The sequence below is a fragment of the Dermacentor albipictus genome, chromosome 9 (genome assembly GCF_038994185.2).
Source record: "Dermacentor albipictus isolate Rhodes 1998 colony chromosome 9, USDA_Dalb.pri_finalv2, whole genome shotgun sequence".
NCBI classification, from domain to species: Eukaryota; Metazoa; Arthropoda; class Arachnida; order Ixodida; family Ixodidae; genus Dermacentor; species Dermacentor albipictus.
In genome coordinates, this window is record NC_091829.1 from 83,298,832 (window position 1) to 83,314,592 (window position 15,761).

Below are 15,761 nucleotides of genomic sequence, written 5' to 3' on the forward strand. Positions count from 1 at the left end.
CCTTTCTTTTTCTCAAACTGACAGCCCAACAGTGCCGCGTAAGCTAGCGCCACGACACGCCAAATAAGTTTCTGGAGTAGCCACGGTGGCGCTGCCTGCCATGGAGAAAAAAAAATGTGAACAAAATAATTAGCACTATTATGTTAACTTAATAAATTGTGTAGATTATATTGTTAAGAAGCGGAAGCTTTATGCGAATTAATGGTATCTTATATTGGGTGTGACCTTGACTATATTCTAGCGTGTCTGAAGATTGTTACCAAAGTTTGGCATGTGGTGGCACTAGCTTACAAATAACTTCGTCGATATGGAAAAAAGAAATGCTTAAAGGCTTATATATGTAAGGTGGCTACACTACAGCAACCGCGTGATTCAAGTGTTGTACAGACTTCTATGGTACAGATCCGACAAAGGCGCGCGAGTGTTCAGACTTGTGCAGCTCGGTTTCGTGCTGCAGGCGATTTTGCTGTACCGTTGCTTCGTTCGTAGTTGCTTGACACGCATGAAGAATTAAGCAAGCCATCATTTCTGCGTCGCCGGCTTCCGCTGGTCAAAGTACGTGCGCAAGAGAGAGAATATATATATATATATATATATATATGTATATATATATATATATATATATATATATATATATATATATATATATATATATATATATATATATATATTATAAACGCGAGCTAATTCAGTTCGCATTCACGATTGTGTGTGCCGTCTCCTTTCTCTGTCTTCGTCAAGTCGCGCTAGCCATTCTAAGCTAGAGTCCTGAATTCATTACTGCGCAGCATGTCTTCCATGTTTATTGTATTCACGATTAAATATAATTTACAGCTAGCGGTGTTCAAATAGCGAAATTTTCGAATCGGAATACACCGCAGACGACTCCCGTGAATTCAAATTCTGTTAATTCGACATTTCGCTTAATGAGAACGCAGTGGAAAGTCCAGGCGAGAAACAATACATTGCCATGTAAAGAAAACGCGTTCAGTTCTAGCGCAAGAGCATGTCGCTTAATTCAACCCACACTGACGCCCAATCATGCACGCAGCGTTGACTAAATGTTTGACATGAAATTCAGCATTACTGCTTCCCTAGGCAACGACAGTGATGGCAACAACCTGTTTTGCAGTGATGATAACGATCTGCACTGTGTCCTGGGTGATCTCTGCATTGAAGATTTTGTCGGCGCCAAAGATGATGGGCTTTTTTTTTTTACCTTCATTTTGTGAGGCTCGTACAGATTAGCGTAGTGCAGGCCAGAGGCTACGACATATTGTGCTACACTTGGCTGACTGGATTATGGCCAGTCAGAGTAGGCCGAGCACCTCTGAACGTGATATTCTCTACACTTTTTACCATAGTTCGTATATATATGCGGTAACTTATAATGGTTTGTTCTTATTAGCATTTTAGGCTTACTCTGTATTATTTTAGGATGATTCGAGAAAATGTCGTGAAGAAATATTGCGAATATCACTTGCAAAAACAGACCCGAAAAGGTTTCAACACCTGCAGTATTGTCTGAACAATCACAAGGAGTACCATGCAGTATGCTCATAGTTATCCTATCTAATAGCTTATCCACTTGATGTACTTCCGTTTGCACGCAGGAACCATAAACGGAAATACCATATCTAAGCACAGACTGGCCCAGAGCCTTAAGAACTAACCTTCGCAACTTAAGAGGGACATTAAATTTGAGCACGTGAGCGTTCAGATGCATGAAGCTTGTAATTATATTGTAACCATTCGCATTCAGAAAGGTTATTTGGGAAGTTGTTGCTGACAGCGAAATGCAAGTATCCCACGTCTTGAATCCTTAGGATTGGTCGAAAGAAAAGATGCACTTTAATGTTCTGGGCCCAGCAGTACAAGTTACCATTTATTCATACTTTGTCATAAACTAGGGTGACCTTGTGACAGGACGTTTTTCTTAATGTGACACTATTTCACGACTTCTTTATAGCATGCACCTGAGGTGAAAAATCTTCACTAATTAGTAAGCTAGAATCTATATTCTTTAGGTTTATCATATATACTTCAAATTTCAATCTTATCCCTGTAGTCAAGAAGATTTAGTTTGATTGGCCTATTTTTCTTTGTGGCGGGTCTTCCCAAGCTATGGATGCATTTAAGCAGATAGCTTCTAGCTTAAGAATGGCATTGCAACATTATCTTTCACAGTCTGCTCTAGGAATCCTTCGTTCTGTTTTATTTTCAGACACTCTGTAGATCCTGGTAAAGTCAGTTTGTCTAGCTTCTCATCGTTCGACGTCATTCTCTCTTGCTTCATTGTCTTAATATCGTCTGCAACTAAATACAGCTGACATCAAAGCTGAGCTATGTCACGATCTGGGTTTGTGTCGAAGTCGGCAGTGAGCAAAAACAGATAGTACTTCAGAGGAAGCTGTAGCTCAGGGCCTACTGTTGAATACATGAGAAAAGAGAAAGTCGTTTTTCTTGGAAACCCCTGCACTGAATTTGATGAGGTTTGTTACAGTTAAAGGAAAGAGTTGAAACCTAGTGATTGTCGGAAGCGAATTTTCGATTTAGGCTGTCAATTTTTTTAATAATTCTTGAAAATTGCTAAATTTGAGAAAACATAACTGTCAACTTTACAACTCTGTAGTTGAACAATGGAAAATGGTATCCAAATTCTGTAAACTGCACCTAATAATACATCTAAAGTGGACAAGACTGATGTATTGTACAACGCTATGGAATATATACCATTTTTATGTGAGTAGGACTTTTGCAGAACACTATTGAACATTGTAACAAATTCTTGTCAGTGGTTAACTCGTGTATCCAATTTGACGGCTTTAGATGCTGTAACACTTGCAGTTTACAGAACAGCGATATCTATATTTTGGTGCAGAGTTACAGATTTGTAAACCTTGTACTTACATTCTTTTTTTCAAGCTCGTCAATTTTTTGGTGATATATATACAAAAAAAATCAGTCCTTCATTCAAAATTTCGCTTCCTACAGTCGCCACTCGCTAGAACTGAACTTCCCCTCTCGAATCGGTCCAGGGGTTATTGCAGAAAAACGTTTCTGCACTTCTACATGTGTTTGAATAGGTGATACATTGAAGCTGGCTATGAGTTAAAGCTTCCCCTCATGACACGATGACAGGTTGCATGCGCACCAGTTCACAAAGTGTCCCAAGGCTCAGCAACACAACTAGGTAGAGCTCAACTCAGTGAAAATATTTGCCAAAACTCTTTCCTACCTGCAAAAGGAATTAGGATGAAACGGTTGTCCATTCATGTTCGAGCCAAGCTGCCATGCCCCATGGCCCATGAGAAAACATGGAAAACAGCTGTTAAGGCCCGGATGATTCACCAAGGTAAAACCAAAGTCTGGGCTGGTGCCCATCAGAGACGATGTTGTCCAGAGGCAGCAGTGCCGCAGGCATCAAAACATTTTCATCTAGGATAAAGATGTACTAGGTAGATTTCCATGCGTTGAAAATTAAACCAGGTTATATACAAAACAAGGTTAAATATTTGAAGCCAACATGGAAATGTTTAGACATATTCCCACATGCGCTACCAATCATCCCTGTGCTAATTGAAGTGCAGTACTATGGGAGGGGATGTGCTATTCCCTAATTGTCCACCTAGTAGATATGTCCATTTTCTATGCTGCTGAAGTCCCGATTGGTTGGGCCAGGATATGCGTGAGGAGAAGACAGGCGCTCCCAGCCAATCAGCACTCCAGCAGGAGACGAAATGGACATGTCCACTAGGTGGACACTTAAAGCATACCTCCCCCAGGTAGCACATGCAGACACTAGCCTCATATTTCCCTCTAGTATTCTTAGCTTAAGCTCGATCCATGTACGGTATGGTTCAATGCTAAAGGGTACATTAAATTAGTAGTTCAGGACCAATTACAGCTCAGTTTTGGCACAAAGACCTTGGCGATAACTTTATTGCATACATGAGGCATGTTTGTGCTGCCATCGATGGTATCGATATCGTATCAGTGTCGCAATATCTATCATGCACGCCTGGTGTGGAAGATTAGAAGGCCTCCAGAGATGCACAGTGCGTTTGGATGCAACAAACAAAAGCCAAGTGGACCCACCATCATTCTCAGCTAATTTGGCCCTGCCAAAGCCAGGACAGAATTCTGGCTTCCGCTGCTGACACAAGCGTTGAGACCAGACAATTTAGTATTCATGCTAGTAGGGAGAGAGAGAAACAACTTTATTGAAATAAAGATTGTGCTTGTTTATTGCACGTGGAGCCCCTCTTTCAAGGCCCCACTGGCTATTGCGGCTTACTGGGCCTGTTTGAGGGTCGCCAATTGGCTCTTCAAGTCCCATTCGGAGAGCCATGCCTCCCACGGCCGATTGTTGAGTTATATCGTTAAGTTGGGGTAACATGGTGTCTGCCGGACGCTGCATGCATCGGTAAGTTATGTGTGCGAGTGTTGAGGTGGAGTTGCACTGTAAACATCTATCGCTATGTCTGTTCGGAAAAATTTTGTGCAGTCTTATGCAAGTCTGGGTACGTGCTAGTCTGTAGTTGGCGCCAGTCCTCGCCTGTTGAGCGTGGGGCGAGGTGGAGCTTTGGTTCATCTTCCCTGTCGTTGTGCTTCAAGGCATAACAGGCCGTGCCACGATACATACCGCTTGAATGGATGCCTCTTCGACACCCGGCGGCATACCGAGAGGCATTCATGCTGAGCAGCTCTGTGCATACCACATAGTGGTTCATACACTGGTCTGAGCAAAACAACCAAATACTATATGTAATCCTTTCTTTGGGCCCTAATAAACACCAGTGGTGTCCCACTTATCTCATCTCCTGCATCATCGAGGTGCAACACAATTCTAATGCTGCTGCCAGCATTTTTTTGTTTCTTTCACTAGTCATTAGTCTTTTCATTAGTCATTAGTCATATCACTTAGTCGCCTCCGTGTGTTACTAGAATGCAATGCAAGGGACATGAGCGCACCGCTCTATTACGCTACGCTTTCTATGCTTTACCGTGCAACCCATCAGATTTTTTTTACTAGTATACAGTTCACCTCGTTACAACAATGTTGCACGCGACACGAAAATTCTTTCTTTATAATCCAATATTCGTTGTAAGCATACGGTGGAATCTAGATAAATGGAAATCGCTCCAACGGAACTACCTCTTAAATGGAACACCATCCTCATGGTTGGTTTGTTTTGTATTCATGAAATTGTATTCAGCTTTCTCAGTAAATGGAACTCCTGATAAACAGAACCAATTTCCCTGGTCCCTTAGATTCGGTTTAAAGAGAATCTACTGTATATTTGTTACATGCTGCCATTAGCAATAACGATTTCACATTTCGTTAGCTCCCATAATTCTTTATATGCGTTTGATTGTTATACCTAGGTTCGATCGTATACACTCTACTTGAACGCATATCAAGAATTGTTTGAAGCAAAGCTTTCCAATTGCTTACCTGTCTGCAATTCGGCCTGCTGTTGTTGTTGGCTGTTTTGTCGAGTAGCAGCTGTCCAAAGGCGTGCGAGTATACAGCTGACTGTGTTAGTTGCTGTGCCAAGCTTGCCGTCTTCGCACCAATGCCAAGAACGCTTCCGGCCGTCTAAGCTTCGACGCGTCCAGTGCCGAGTCAAGCGAAATCTCGTGAAGGTAATTGTATCACCTAAATTTACCACTTAAGAATAATGCCCCTGAATAAAACTTACCTTTCCTCTGCAAGGACTGCCACCTTGGCTGATGAACGTTACGGGACTCGTTCATCACTAAAATGTGCTTCACATTTCTTGTCATGAGGCAACGTTTTGTTTTGCCGGCTAACCAAAGCTTCACTTTGAACGATTACCACATTGCGTGGGATCTACATGACTCTTAAAGTGAGCAGGTTTCTTCGGCTATTTCACCTCTTTTCGCAGTCAGTGGTAGTCAGACTTTTGTCATGGCACCAACCAAGGGCATGCGCTTTTGTGCAACCAAGTAGCGGCGTGCGTTAACAGAACACCAACTATTACATGCACAGGAGCTCCAGACCATCTGAAAGTTTACATGCTGTGGTGGAATGCTGAAGGAGGACAGCCCTCCTCTGCTTCTGCCGCACTCCCCCCCTGTGGTGGGTTGAAATCAAAATTCTTGTTCGGCCCTAAAAAGCCACGATACGATATGCACGAAACTGCATATCCCTGCTTGTTCTACTGCACACTAGAAAAATCAAAGCCTTTAAAGAGCGATATACAAGGCATGTCGAAGAAGTAATGAAAATGGCTTTGTAAGAAATACTGCTACTGAAATATTTTAAACGAAGACTACTCCCTCAAGAAAATGCCCTTTAGAACTAAGCCATAAGTACATCCTGTTGAAGTCCTGTACAGCCAACTAGTATTCAAACCAAACTTGAATGTATCAACTTAGATAGAAAGGTGTTTGACAAGATGTGCTGGTAGAATGTATAGTAATATAGTATAAACTCGATACAAAGAACGAACACAGATATATTAAATTATCCGACATAACAAATCTGAAATGTTTATTTCAGGCTTTAATATGCAATGAATGTATGCTTAAATGAATACGTTCTATTTCGTATTATCAATTATTTTATGCGCTGAAAATTACGTGAGAGCGTCGGTCCACTATACAGGGTGTTTCAGTCAGGCCTGAGCAAAGGTACTTTGCAATTGTATCATGATACAATACAAGATACTTGGGCAACCAGTATTTGAGATGCAGATACAAGATACTACAGCAATTGTATCCGATATGATAATTACCACTTGTATCTTAAAATACTTCGATATATTCGCAAATTTTTAATATATCTGTATAACGTAGCAGCAAACATGTATGCACAAAAATGTTTGCTTGGAAATTTCTTAACTCCCATCAACTTCGTTTCATGTTTCTCTCACCAACTTTGTAACGCGGTCGGCACATGGTTTGTTTGGGCCCAAGCTGGCGGTTTTAACACGCAACTTCTTAGCATTGTTTGCCTAATTTTGGCACATTATATGTCTGGAGCACGTCGACTGTGAAAGATCGAGCAGATCAAACTTGCATAATGTATATATGAGCATGAGCACTAGTCCGTCTGTGATGTGCAGCTTTCCTAGATTATTCACATTTCGTAGATATGTTATCACGTAATGAAGTCCAAAACATTGCTTTTGGTGCTTGTGAGCAACAATCACGTACACAAAATAGCTGCCTTAAACACAAGTCTCCCAGAGGCAGCGCCATCTACGCCTTGGTTCACAACAGTGAAACTTACATCCACGAGATCGTTCAAATTCCTGATGTGTGAAAACAGCTAGACACAAGGCAATCCCATTCTCGCATGCTTCAGACTTCGTAACAGAGCACCACGCAATAGAAACTTCGATAACGACACTATAGTGGCATCAGAATTTGTGCGACAGACGCCGCATGCATTGGCGTACGCAACACAGTGCAGCAGCTACGAGCAAGTGTCAAGGCACCGACGCTAAAAACAAAAAATCAAGAAAACAAACGGTTGGCCGCACGCTGACGTCTGTGTGGTTGTTTTCGTAGGCGGCGCGAGTGCCACCACATGACCGCGCTCTAGAAATAGGGACGTGTCGACCTCATCGCCTGCCCTGCCTGGAGGGCTCTGGCGATAAGATACAAGAATGACATTGCCTTTAGTTTTATTCTGGTGGATAAGTGGCAGCAGTATCAGCTTGAGAAGCAGATTTCAGCCGGTTATAGTTTCGCATGGTGATGTTGTGACTGTAGTAGCTTAACACAATACAGTCTTCCACGTATTCGAAATACAGATACTGGTACACTTCTTGCCAGACGTATTATGATACATATACAGTGAAACCTTGTTACTACAAACACTACATTAACAAACTTTTCAGAGATCCCTGCCGACTTCTTATAGTTTCAATGTAAAAATATTTCAGTACTACGAACTTCAGAATGCTGAACGTTTCAGAATAAAAATCTTTATTCCGTTTCCCTGTGATGTTAACAGCTCAGTACTACGAACTAATATTCAGAAATCTAGGGATTCTGTGATTTTCTAGTACCCTTCACGGCAGCCGAAACAGTAGGCTATGTTAGGGTTGGCGTCTGGCACCACGTGCAGAAAGGAATTTCAACCGAACATCTCTCACCCTGCCTCGTCGAAAGGAGGCAAGACTTCACCTGCTATGGTTGGCGTCCCGCACCTCGTGCAGAAAGAACTTTCTCTCACCCGACCTTCTTCCACTAGGCCTCATCGAAATGAAGCGTGACTTCCTAATTCGCCATGACCATTTCGAGTGTCTGCCGGTCTGGCAGAAGCCCTGCAGTGTACAGGCCTCTTTTGTGTGTGTGTGTGTGCATGTGTGCGACTTTAGAGGGACCCGTTCTTCAAACGGCCAAAAGGAGAACTTCCACGAACCAGCAACGCGCAAGGGAGACGGACAAGCATCTATAATTCCAGGAGGCGGGACGGCCTCCTTCTTTCAGCAGGCTTTCAGCGCCGGTCACGTGACGTCGACGGAAGCAAGATCCCTCCCACGACTGTAGAGAGCCTATTTAAGGGGCTCCGAAATGTACTTTTTATCACTTCATTTTCTTCTCATCAACTTTCATCTACCTTTGAATAAACCGTACAAGTTTCGCACTAGAAATCGTCTCGCCCTTGCTCGGTCGCCATGGTCTACCGGATGCCTGCAGCCCGCCGACAACGCCACGCTGCCCAATAAGTAACGTCGGTCGAGCTTCAATAGGCAGGCGTCGCTACTACACGGCAGCAGTACGATACGCTACCCTGGAGTACACAACAGCTAGCAGACAGGGTGCAGAGAGCGGACTTCTCGGCGCACTGGTTCGCAAAACCTGAAATGGCACTCAAGAAAAAAATAATGCGGGCGAGCGGAGGCAACGACGCAAAAGGTATTGCGAGCGCATGCTCTGCCCAGAAAAATGTTGCTTAGCAACGGAGGTGCATCTCTTTCTTCTTTCTGCGCACGCTGCTTTCTTTCGTGTTTATTTCTGCGGCTGTGCTAGCTACACGCACGGTGAAATGCAACCTCCGTACCCTTTGGGATGCCACACGGTGACACACTGCACTTTCCAGACGGTCTTATTTACGTGCGCTTGCGTTTTGGAAAAGTTCAGGTGTCTGCCTCCAGCAAGTCAGTTGTAGTGTCCATGGCAAGAAATGTGAAAAACAAAAAAGCAAGAAACATTTCACTTTGCATGCGTAGTGTCAACGTCTGTTTTGCGGGCGGCACTCTTATTATACCATGCGTCAGTGGTGCGTGGCAGTAGAACCTATGGAAAATAGCAACAGCATGTGCCGAGATCCAACAGCGAAGTTTTCGTGGATAGCCCATATGGCGACAACTTAACTGATGGGTTGATGGGCAGGATGGTTAATTTTGGGGCTTTCACTATAACGATTTTTCAGAATAATGAACAATTTACCGGGGTTCCCTGAAGTTCGTTATATTGAGATTGCACTGTAGAAGTCACCCAAGTATCTAAGATAGTATCTAAGATACGTGTATCTTCGATACTGCACAGCTCTGGTTTCAGCAAACACTGAAATTTTTTAAAGGTTGCCTGTAGCAGATAGCTGAATTCTAGTTCGTGAGGTAGTCTACTTGAAGTGGTGGGCACTACTAGCACAAAAAAGTAAAATGCAAGATCAACTAATTAACACACACATACTAATTAACCTTAACTAACCACCTTATAACCCAAATTACGATTTACAAATTCTAGTCATGGAGTTCGCAAGACAGATCCACTTGAACGAATTCTCAGAACGACACCAGTTTCAAGATAACTCCCAAACTTTGCAGAGAAATGCACTGGTGTTCCAGTTGTGTGCTTCAATACATGAAATTACATTTTGTTAACAAACTAACTAGAACACGAATGCATTTCTCCGCAAAGTTTGGGAATTAATATCACGAAACTGGTGTCATTCCGAGAATTCGTACCAAGTGGATCCGCTTTGCGAACTCCATGGCTAGCATTTGTAAATTGCAATATGGGCCATAAAGGTAATTAGCTGAAAACATAACTGAATTTGTTAATTAGTCGATTATACATTTCAAATTTTTCTGCAAGTAATGTCTGCCTCTGAGTAGACCAGCTCATGAACTAGAATTGTGATATCTCCCACAGGCAACCTATAAAGACTGAAAGTGTTCGCAGAAACACCGTCTATATGCTCAACTGGTAATGCTGCATTAATAACGTACAGCGCAGATGAATTACTAGGAGCAATAGAAGTATAGTTGTCTGCCAACTGCCCATTGTTCAGACAATAAAAGAACACAGCGGATTTTCCTCTAGCACTTCTGAGAGTATGAAACCCTATGCTGCGAGCAATGAACAAAACAAACACGTGAAAAAGTTGTGCCCTCTAAAGAATGATTACAGCATGAATGTGGTTTTTGGACTTGGAGCTATGGGTTACGGAGCAAATGGCAGCTATTGCAGTGAAGCATACTTGCCAGCAGTCCTTAATCTTAAAATATGTGCATAATTGTTTTTGGGATGGGTGGGGAGAGGGGGCATCCTATTCAATGTTCCAAAGAGTTCAAAATCAATCACTTTATTCAGCTCCAAAGAACCAAATCACATTACAATGCACAAAGTTGAACATACCCTCGTATTGAACGCACGAAGTTGAATGCACCTGTACACATGAGAAAGAAAAAGAATCTACAGCCCTTTAAAAGCGCAGTTATAGATACATTTATGCACAGCTGGGGACCAAGGCATTTGTCAGCACTCCTTGGCCCTATAAAAAGGGCTTGCTCCCCATTTAATCTCGCCATCAAAACATGCGGTGGTACGGACTAGACATTCATAAATAGCACGCACGCGGCTTTGAGGTGTCCCCTCTTCTTCAAACACTTCTCTAAACTGAAACGAGGTGTGTTTGGCACCATACCCCGTTAGCACTTGCTGAGTGGTCTAGATAAGCCCTTTTTCAGATTTAGTACTACTACAAGCACTTTCATTATCAATGACGTACAGAACTTCTGTGTACAAAACGACAGTCTATCACAACGCAGCAGTTTTCCTTTCTTTTCTCTTTTTCACGAAACTCCTTTGGCAGAAAGGAGAACATGGGTGAGGCCGGTCAGTCTGTGTCCATGCTATCGGGATCTTCATTGCCACCTTTCCTCCAGCTGGGTTCAGGATCTGTTTCAGTGACAGCCTGTAAAAGACAATCGGCAGGCTTTAGTGATTCCTCCGGCCGTCAACTCACTTACAGTTCAGTATGGTTATAATACGCACATTGCAGTTATGCTATCAGTGGTAAAAAAATAGACTAGAAAGCAGTTAGAGCAAGTCACACCTTTGTAAAAAAAAGCACAACCTACTTTTTGAAACCGTTGAAGGAAGAATTGCTGTCTAAGACACTTCTATATTAACTTGGTCGGCATGACAAAATGTGATTACGCACAATTGTACACTCATCGTGAAATTTTGCACTCACCCATTTCATGGCACTAAACTTCCAGAAAAAAATTTTTTTTCGGAGCTGCGAAATTCTAGTACAGTAAAACTTGAAACAACGCTCCTCTCGGGCGTCAGATATTGACATTTATTGCACTTCACTTGAAACCAGCGAAGGCCTCACCAGCAAAGTGGCTGCAAAAGTTCAGCCACTTTGCCAGCTGGGCCACCTTGGTTACCGTTGTCCGCCTCTGAATGTAAAGTGTATGCGATGTAAGCATCTTTGTCGCAGGCGATGCCTCGGCACAGTGGCGTACTCTCGACAAACACATGGACAACGATCACATCATGCTCATACACGCGCTATGGAGGCCAGAAGGGGCAGTGTGATAGGCGGGAGCGAGGAGCTGAACAAATTGGCAGTATTGAACACACACTCTGTGTGTTCAATACTGTACATGCCTCGCACCTTTTTTTCTTCTCACGAGATCTAGTGGCCAGAAAACGCATCCTATGATCACAGTTTGGCAGTGCACTGAATGTTGGCACCGACAGGTCGTTTTCCGGGAACATATTAACCTGCACAAAAGAAGGGTGACTGTATTGGGTCATTTTTGTGTTCTCGATCACGACTGATATCCCCAGTGGACTTTCTCTTCTTTTGATCTTTCCGTCCCCCTTTCCCCAGTGTAGGGCAGCCAACTGGGCTCGGTCCCGCTTAACCTCCCTACCTTTCATTTATCATTTTCTCTCTCTCTCTCGATCACGAATGTTTGCAGATTCAAATCGTACGTAATGGGATCATATCAAGAAGATTCTACTAGTAGAAACTAGTTCATTCATTTTGGAAAAATAAAACCCGAGAAAAAACATACTAACTGGGAAAATGTTCCACCTGAAATCGCAAAAAAAATTTCACTGCCATTTTTGCGGCTTTGGTAAGACAATGCTTGCGCTCCTTGGATTCAGCCTGGGTGAGCACCCTTTTTGGGCGGGGCATTTTGGCAGAGGGTACAGATGTCCTGTTCCCACTTGGCAAGAATCGTTGCGGCACTAGATGCCGATGCGTGTCGAGTGAGGCTCGAGCACACCGACCGAGACAATCGCTGTTATTTTCTTATTGCGTATTGTAAGCCAGCGACAGGAAAACAAAACGAAATCGAGCCGGTGGGGGTACTAGTAGCATTACTGACGGGCAACACCAGACTACGATGCTGCCAGAGCAAAACATGACTTTCACTTTGCATAGACTACAGCAGGGATGGCAGCGCATTAATATCATGCAGTGCGCTTCCAACGGCATTACGCTACACACGCCGTGAAACAGATAGATAAAGTTCTTATCGAAATGGGGTTCATTTACCGCAATAGCTCTGAATGCAACCTGCGACGACCTGTGAGGAGCATTGTTAATAACGGAAGAGGGAACTGAGTGCATGCTGGAATTTTCACGCGTCACGGGCAGGCAAGTACAGTCGGGAAGCTGCTGTTGTGAGAGCTTACTGCTCTCGATCCCACATGCCTCGCACTTTTTCATGTTCACATGGAATCTAGCAACGTGAAAACATATCATATGATCATAGTTTGGCAACGTACTGAACCTTGGTGCCGAAAGATGGCGCTTTACGAGGCTATATGAACTTATTAATATGGAAGCGTAACTATACTGGGTCATTTTCTGCATATGAAAGATGGCGCTTTACGAGGCTATATGAACTTATTAAAATGGAAGCGTAACTATACTGGGTCATTTTCTGCATACTCAATCATGAACATTTGCATTGGGAAAAGGTACAAAACGGATTCGTATTAACAAGGTTCTACTGTAACTTGCGTCCCAATTTTACTGCTAAATTTAAAAAATCTTTTTATCTGTGCGCTTGCCGAATGGAATGGTTAAGCTCGCGTGCAGGCAGAAAGCATCAAACTGAATTCGCATGACACAGCATAAACCGTTGGCATTGTGCACTCAAGCTTGCACTGCACGGCATTGCGACAATGCAGGATGGCCAAAAGATAAATGCTCCCCTGGCCTCAACCACCACAAAAGTTTCATCCGAATGAAGCACAATAGTGAGCAAGAGCCTGTAAAAAAATTTTCTATTCAACCACAGTCGTAAGAAATGTTGAACATGCTTACTGCATGAAAATATTTGAATAATGGCTGTTGGGAAATAGTTTACTCCAGAGATGAACCCGTTTCCCTATTTGCAAGAACCGACTGATTTTTCAACATCTGGCTCTTTTGTCAAAGTTTTATGCAGATCCCAAAACTATTCGGACTACTCACTTAGATACTAACCGGCACTAATTACTATTCACTTCGACTTCGCTTTTAACCAAAAGACTTTTATTCGCACAAGCCTGTGCTATAGTATGGAAATCATCATACCGTGTTGGGAGGCCGAGGTTCAATACCCACGTTAGGCATATCATTTTTTGTTTAAGTATGAGCCAATTGGCAAGACAGCAACAGCAGTACCCATCCAGCAGCCATGGACAGTAAAGTCCTGGAGGATTCGCAAAGAAAACTTCCCTTCTATCAATGTGCCTCTTGTCTCATTGCATGGCAAGACTGAGGACAGCCTGCCAAGTGCATTTTGACAGCTCCGTATGCCTCAGCACCCGCACGCATCATAGCATTAACCACTAGTGCAAACCAATAGGTGGTCCAGCAGCACAACTTAGATCTAACAGAAAGCTATCGTTTGACTTTGACAGTCATCCTATAGTGATTTCTGCTCAATTTTATTGTGATAACAATCATAGGGACACTTGAGGTACATTTGTGCACCACCGTCGTCGTGCTGTCATGGCCGACGGTGCATGCATGGGCCACACGTGGAAGATTAGGTCTTCAGAGAAGAGAGAGAAATGCAGTGTGTTTTGTTGTTAACACGAGGGCACCAGTCTACCTTCCACTGCATTCCTGCTTTGCAGCTACGTACATCATAGTGGTCTGAACGGACAGTAAATTTGAAGCTACAAATGCAGACTTTTTCTTTTTTTTTTTCCGTTGTTTGTATCCCCTGTACCACTGCTGCGCGTCGCCTTCAACGCCACTGGCGGTGCTTCTCATCACGCCGGCATTGTAAAATGCCTGTCAGGGTGCTGTTACTACTACGTGGCAGCAGTTACGTCGGGTGCTGCGTTGCGGCAACTCGTCACCCAGCGTAGCGTTAAAACACTGGCCAACGAGCACAAGCGCACCACTGAACGCTGCTATTGCCATAAGTGCTTTGCATTGCTAAGGAAACTACCAATCATATATACTTTTTAATTGTTTCGGCATCAGACTGCAACTGCACGTCTGGGAATCAAACCAGCAGCCCCAATGCTTAGCATGAGAATGGCATAGCCATTGAGACACCGCAGGGGGTAGCGTAAACAGCTCTTACCCTGCTCCCTTGGTCCTGGAGCATGGACACGACTGTCTGGAGCTGCTCCAGTGCACGTTCCTGATCACACTGTCCGGAACCCGATTCTGCCAGCCTCCCCGGTTTCTCTGGCGAGGCAGGAGCCAACACTGTGAAGCCAGGACCCTTGCGCACCACAGTCCGGCTCGTTTTGGCGACGACGCTTGCGGGCTTCTTTTCGTCTGTGGAGCTGCCAGCGGTGTTCGAGCTATCCGCCGAGGTGGACGCTCCTTCGGTGACCGTGGACGAGGCTGCAGCCGTGCTGGGCGAAGCAGTTGGGCTCTGATGATGCTGGCCGGTGCTGCCAACCTGACCGCTTGCAATCTTGGCCTCCACATCGGGGCCAATGGCAAAGTGGCCGTAGGGCTCAAAGCACAGCTCAAGGCGGTCATGCTTGGCGTTGTACGTGAACACCTGTGGCAGAAACGTCAAGAAAAAGTACAAACAAATAATTAATTCAGGGTCTAATCATTAGACCTTATTGAACATCTCACCGATGGTTGAGGCATGAACGAAAAGCTGAACATGAGCGGCAGCCAAACGTGCGCCCTGTTCCTTGTGAACAATCTTGCTGTGCACGAAATGCGGAGCACCGATAATTAAGAAATGGCATTAAATAAATTTTTTTTCCATTTAAAGATATTAATCTCGTGCGCGATCTGCAGTGATGCCGCGTCGACCAAACGTGCAACCCATTCCTCATGAACAATCTCACTGCGCGCGACATGCGGAGCACGGGTAATCTGCAAACAATGATTATTTTTTTCTTTTAGATAACGAACCTTTCACACTGAGGCATGTGTTAGTGGCATACTAGCCGTATACAACTGGTAATATGTGTAAATTTTCACTATATTCCTGAATAAATCGAGTTGTCTGTTTTTCTCAAAACAAGCTTTTTGCTCAGCCTGCCTGCCT

At 43.7% G+C, this 15,761-nt stretch overlaps 1 protein-coding gene across 2 annotated transcripts in view; it reads right to left on the reverse strand.

Annotated features, from left to right (window-relative positions):
* Positions 1–10,557: 10,557 nt before the first annotated feature.
* The window catches only part of LOC135919836 (deubiquitinating protein VCPIP1-like), an 83,001-nt gene continuing 77,797 nt past the window's right edge, over positions 10,558–15,761 (reverse strand). For both annotated transcript variants that reach the window (XM_065453785.1, XM_065453784.1), the window contains exons 15-16: positions 14,826–15,257; positions 10,558–11,185 (exon numbers count right to left, since the gene is read on the reverse strand). In XM_065453785.1, the coding sequence (XP_065309857.1) occupies positions 11,108–11,185; positions 14,826–15,257 (510 nt within the window). In that variant the 3' untranslated portion in view covers positions 10,558–11,107. The remainder of the gene's footprint in view (positions 11,186–14,825; positions 15,258–15,761) is intronic.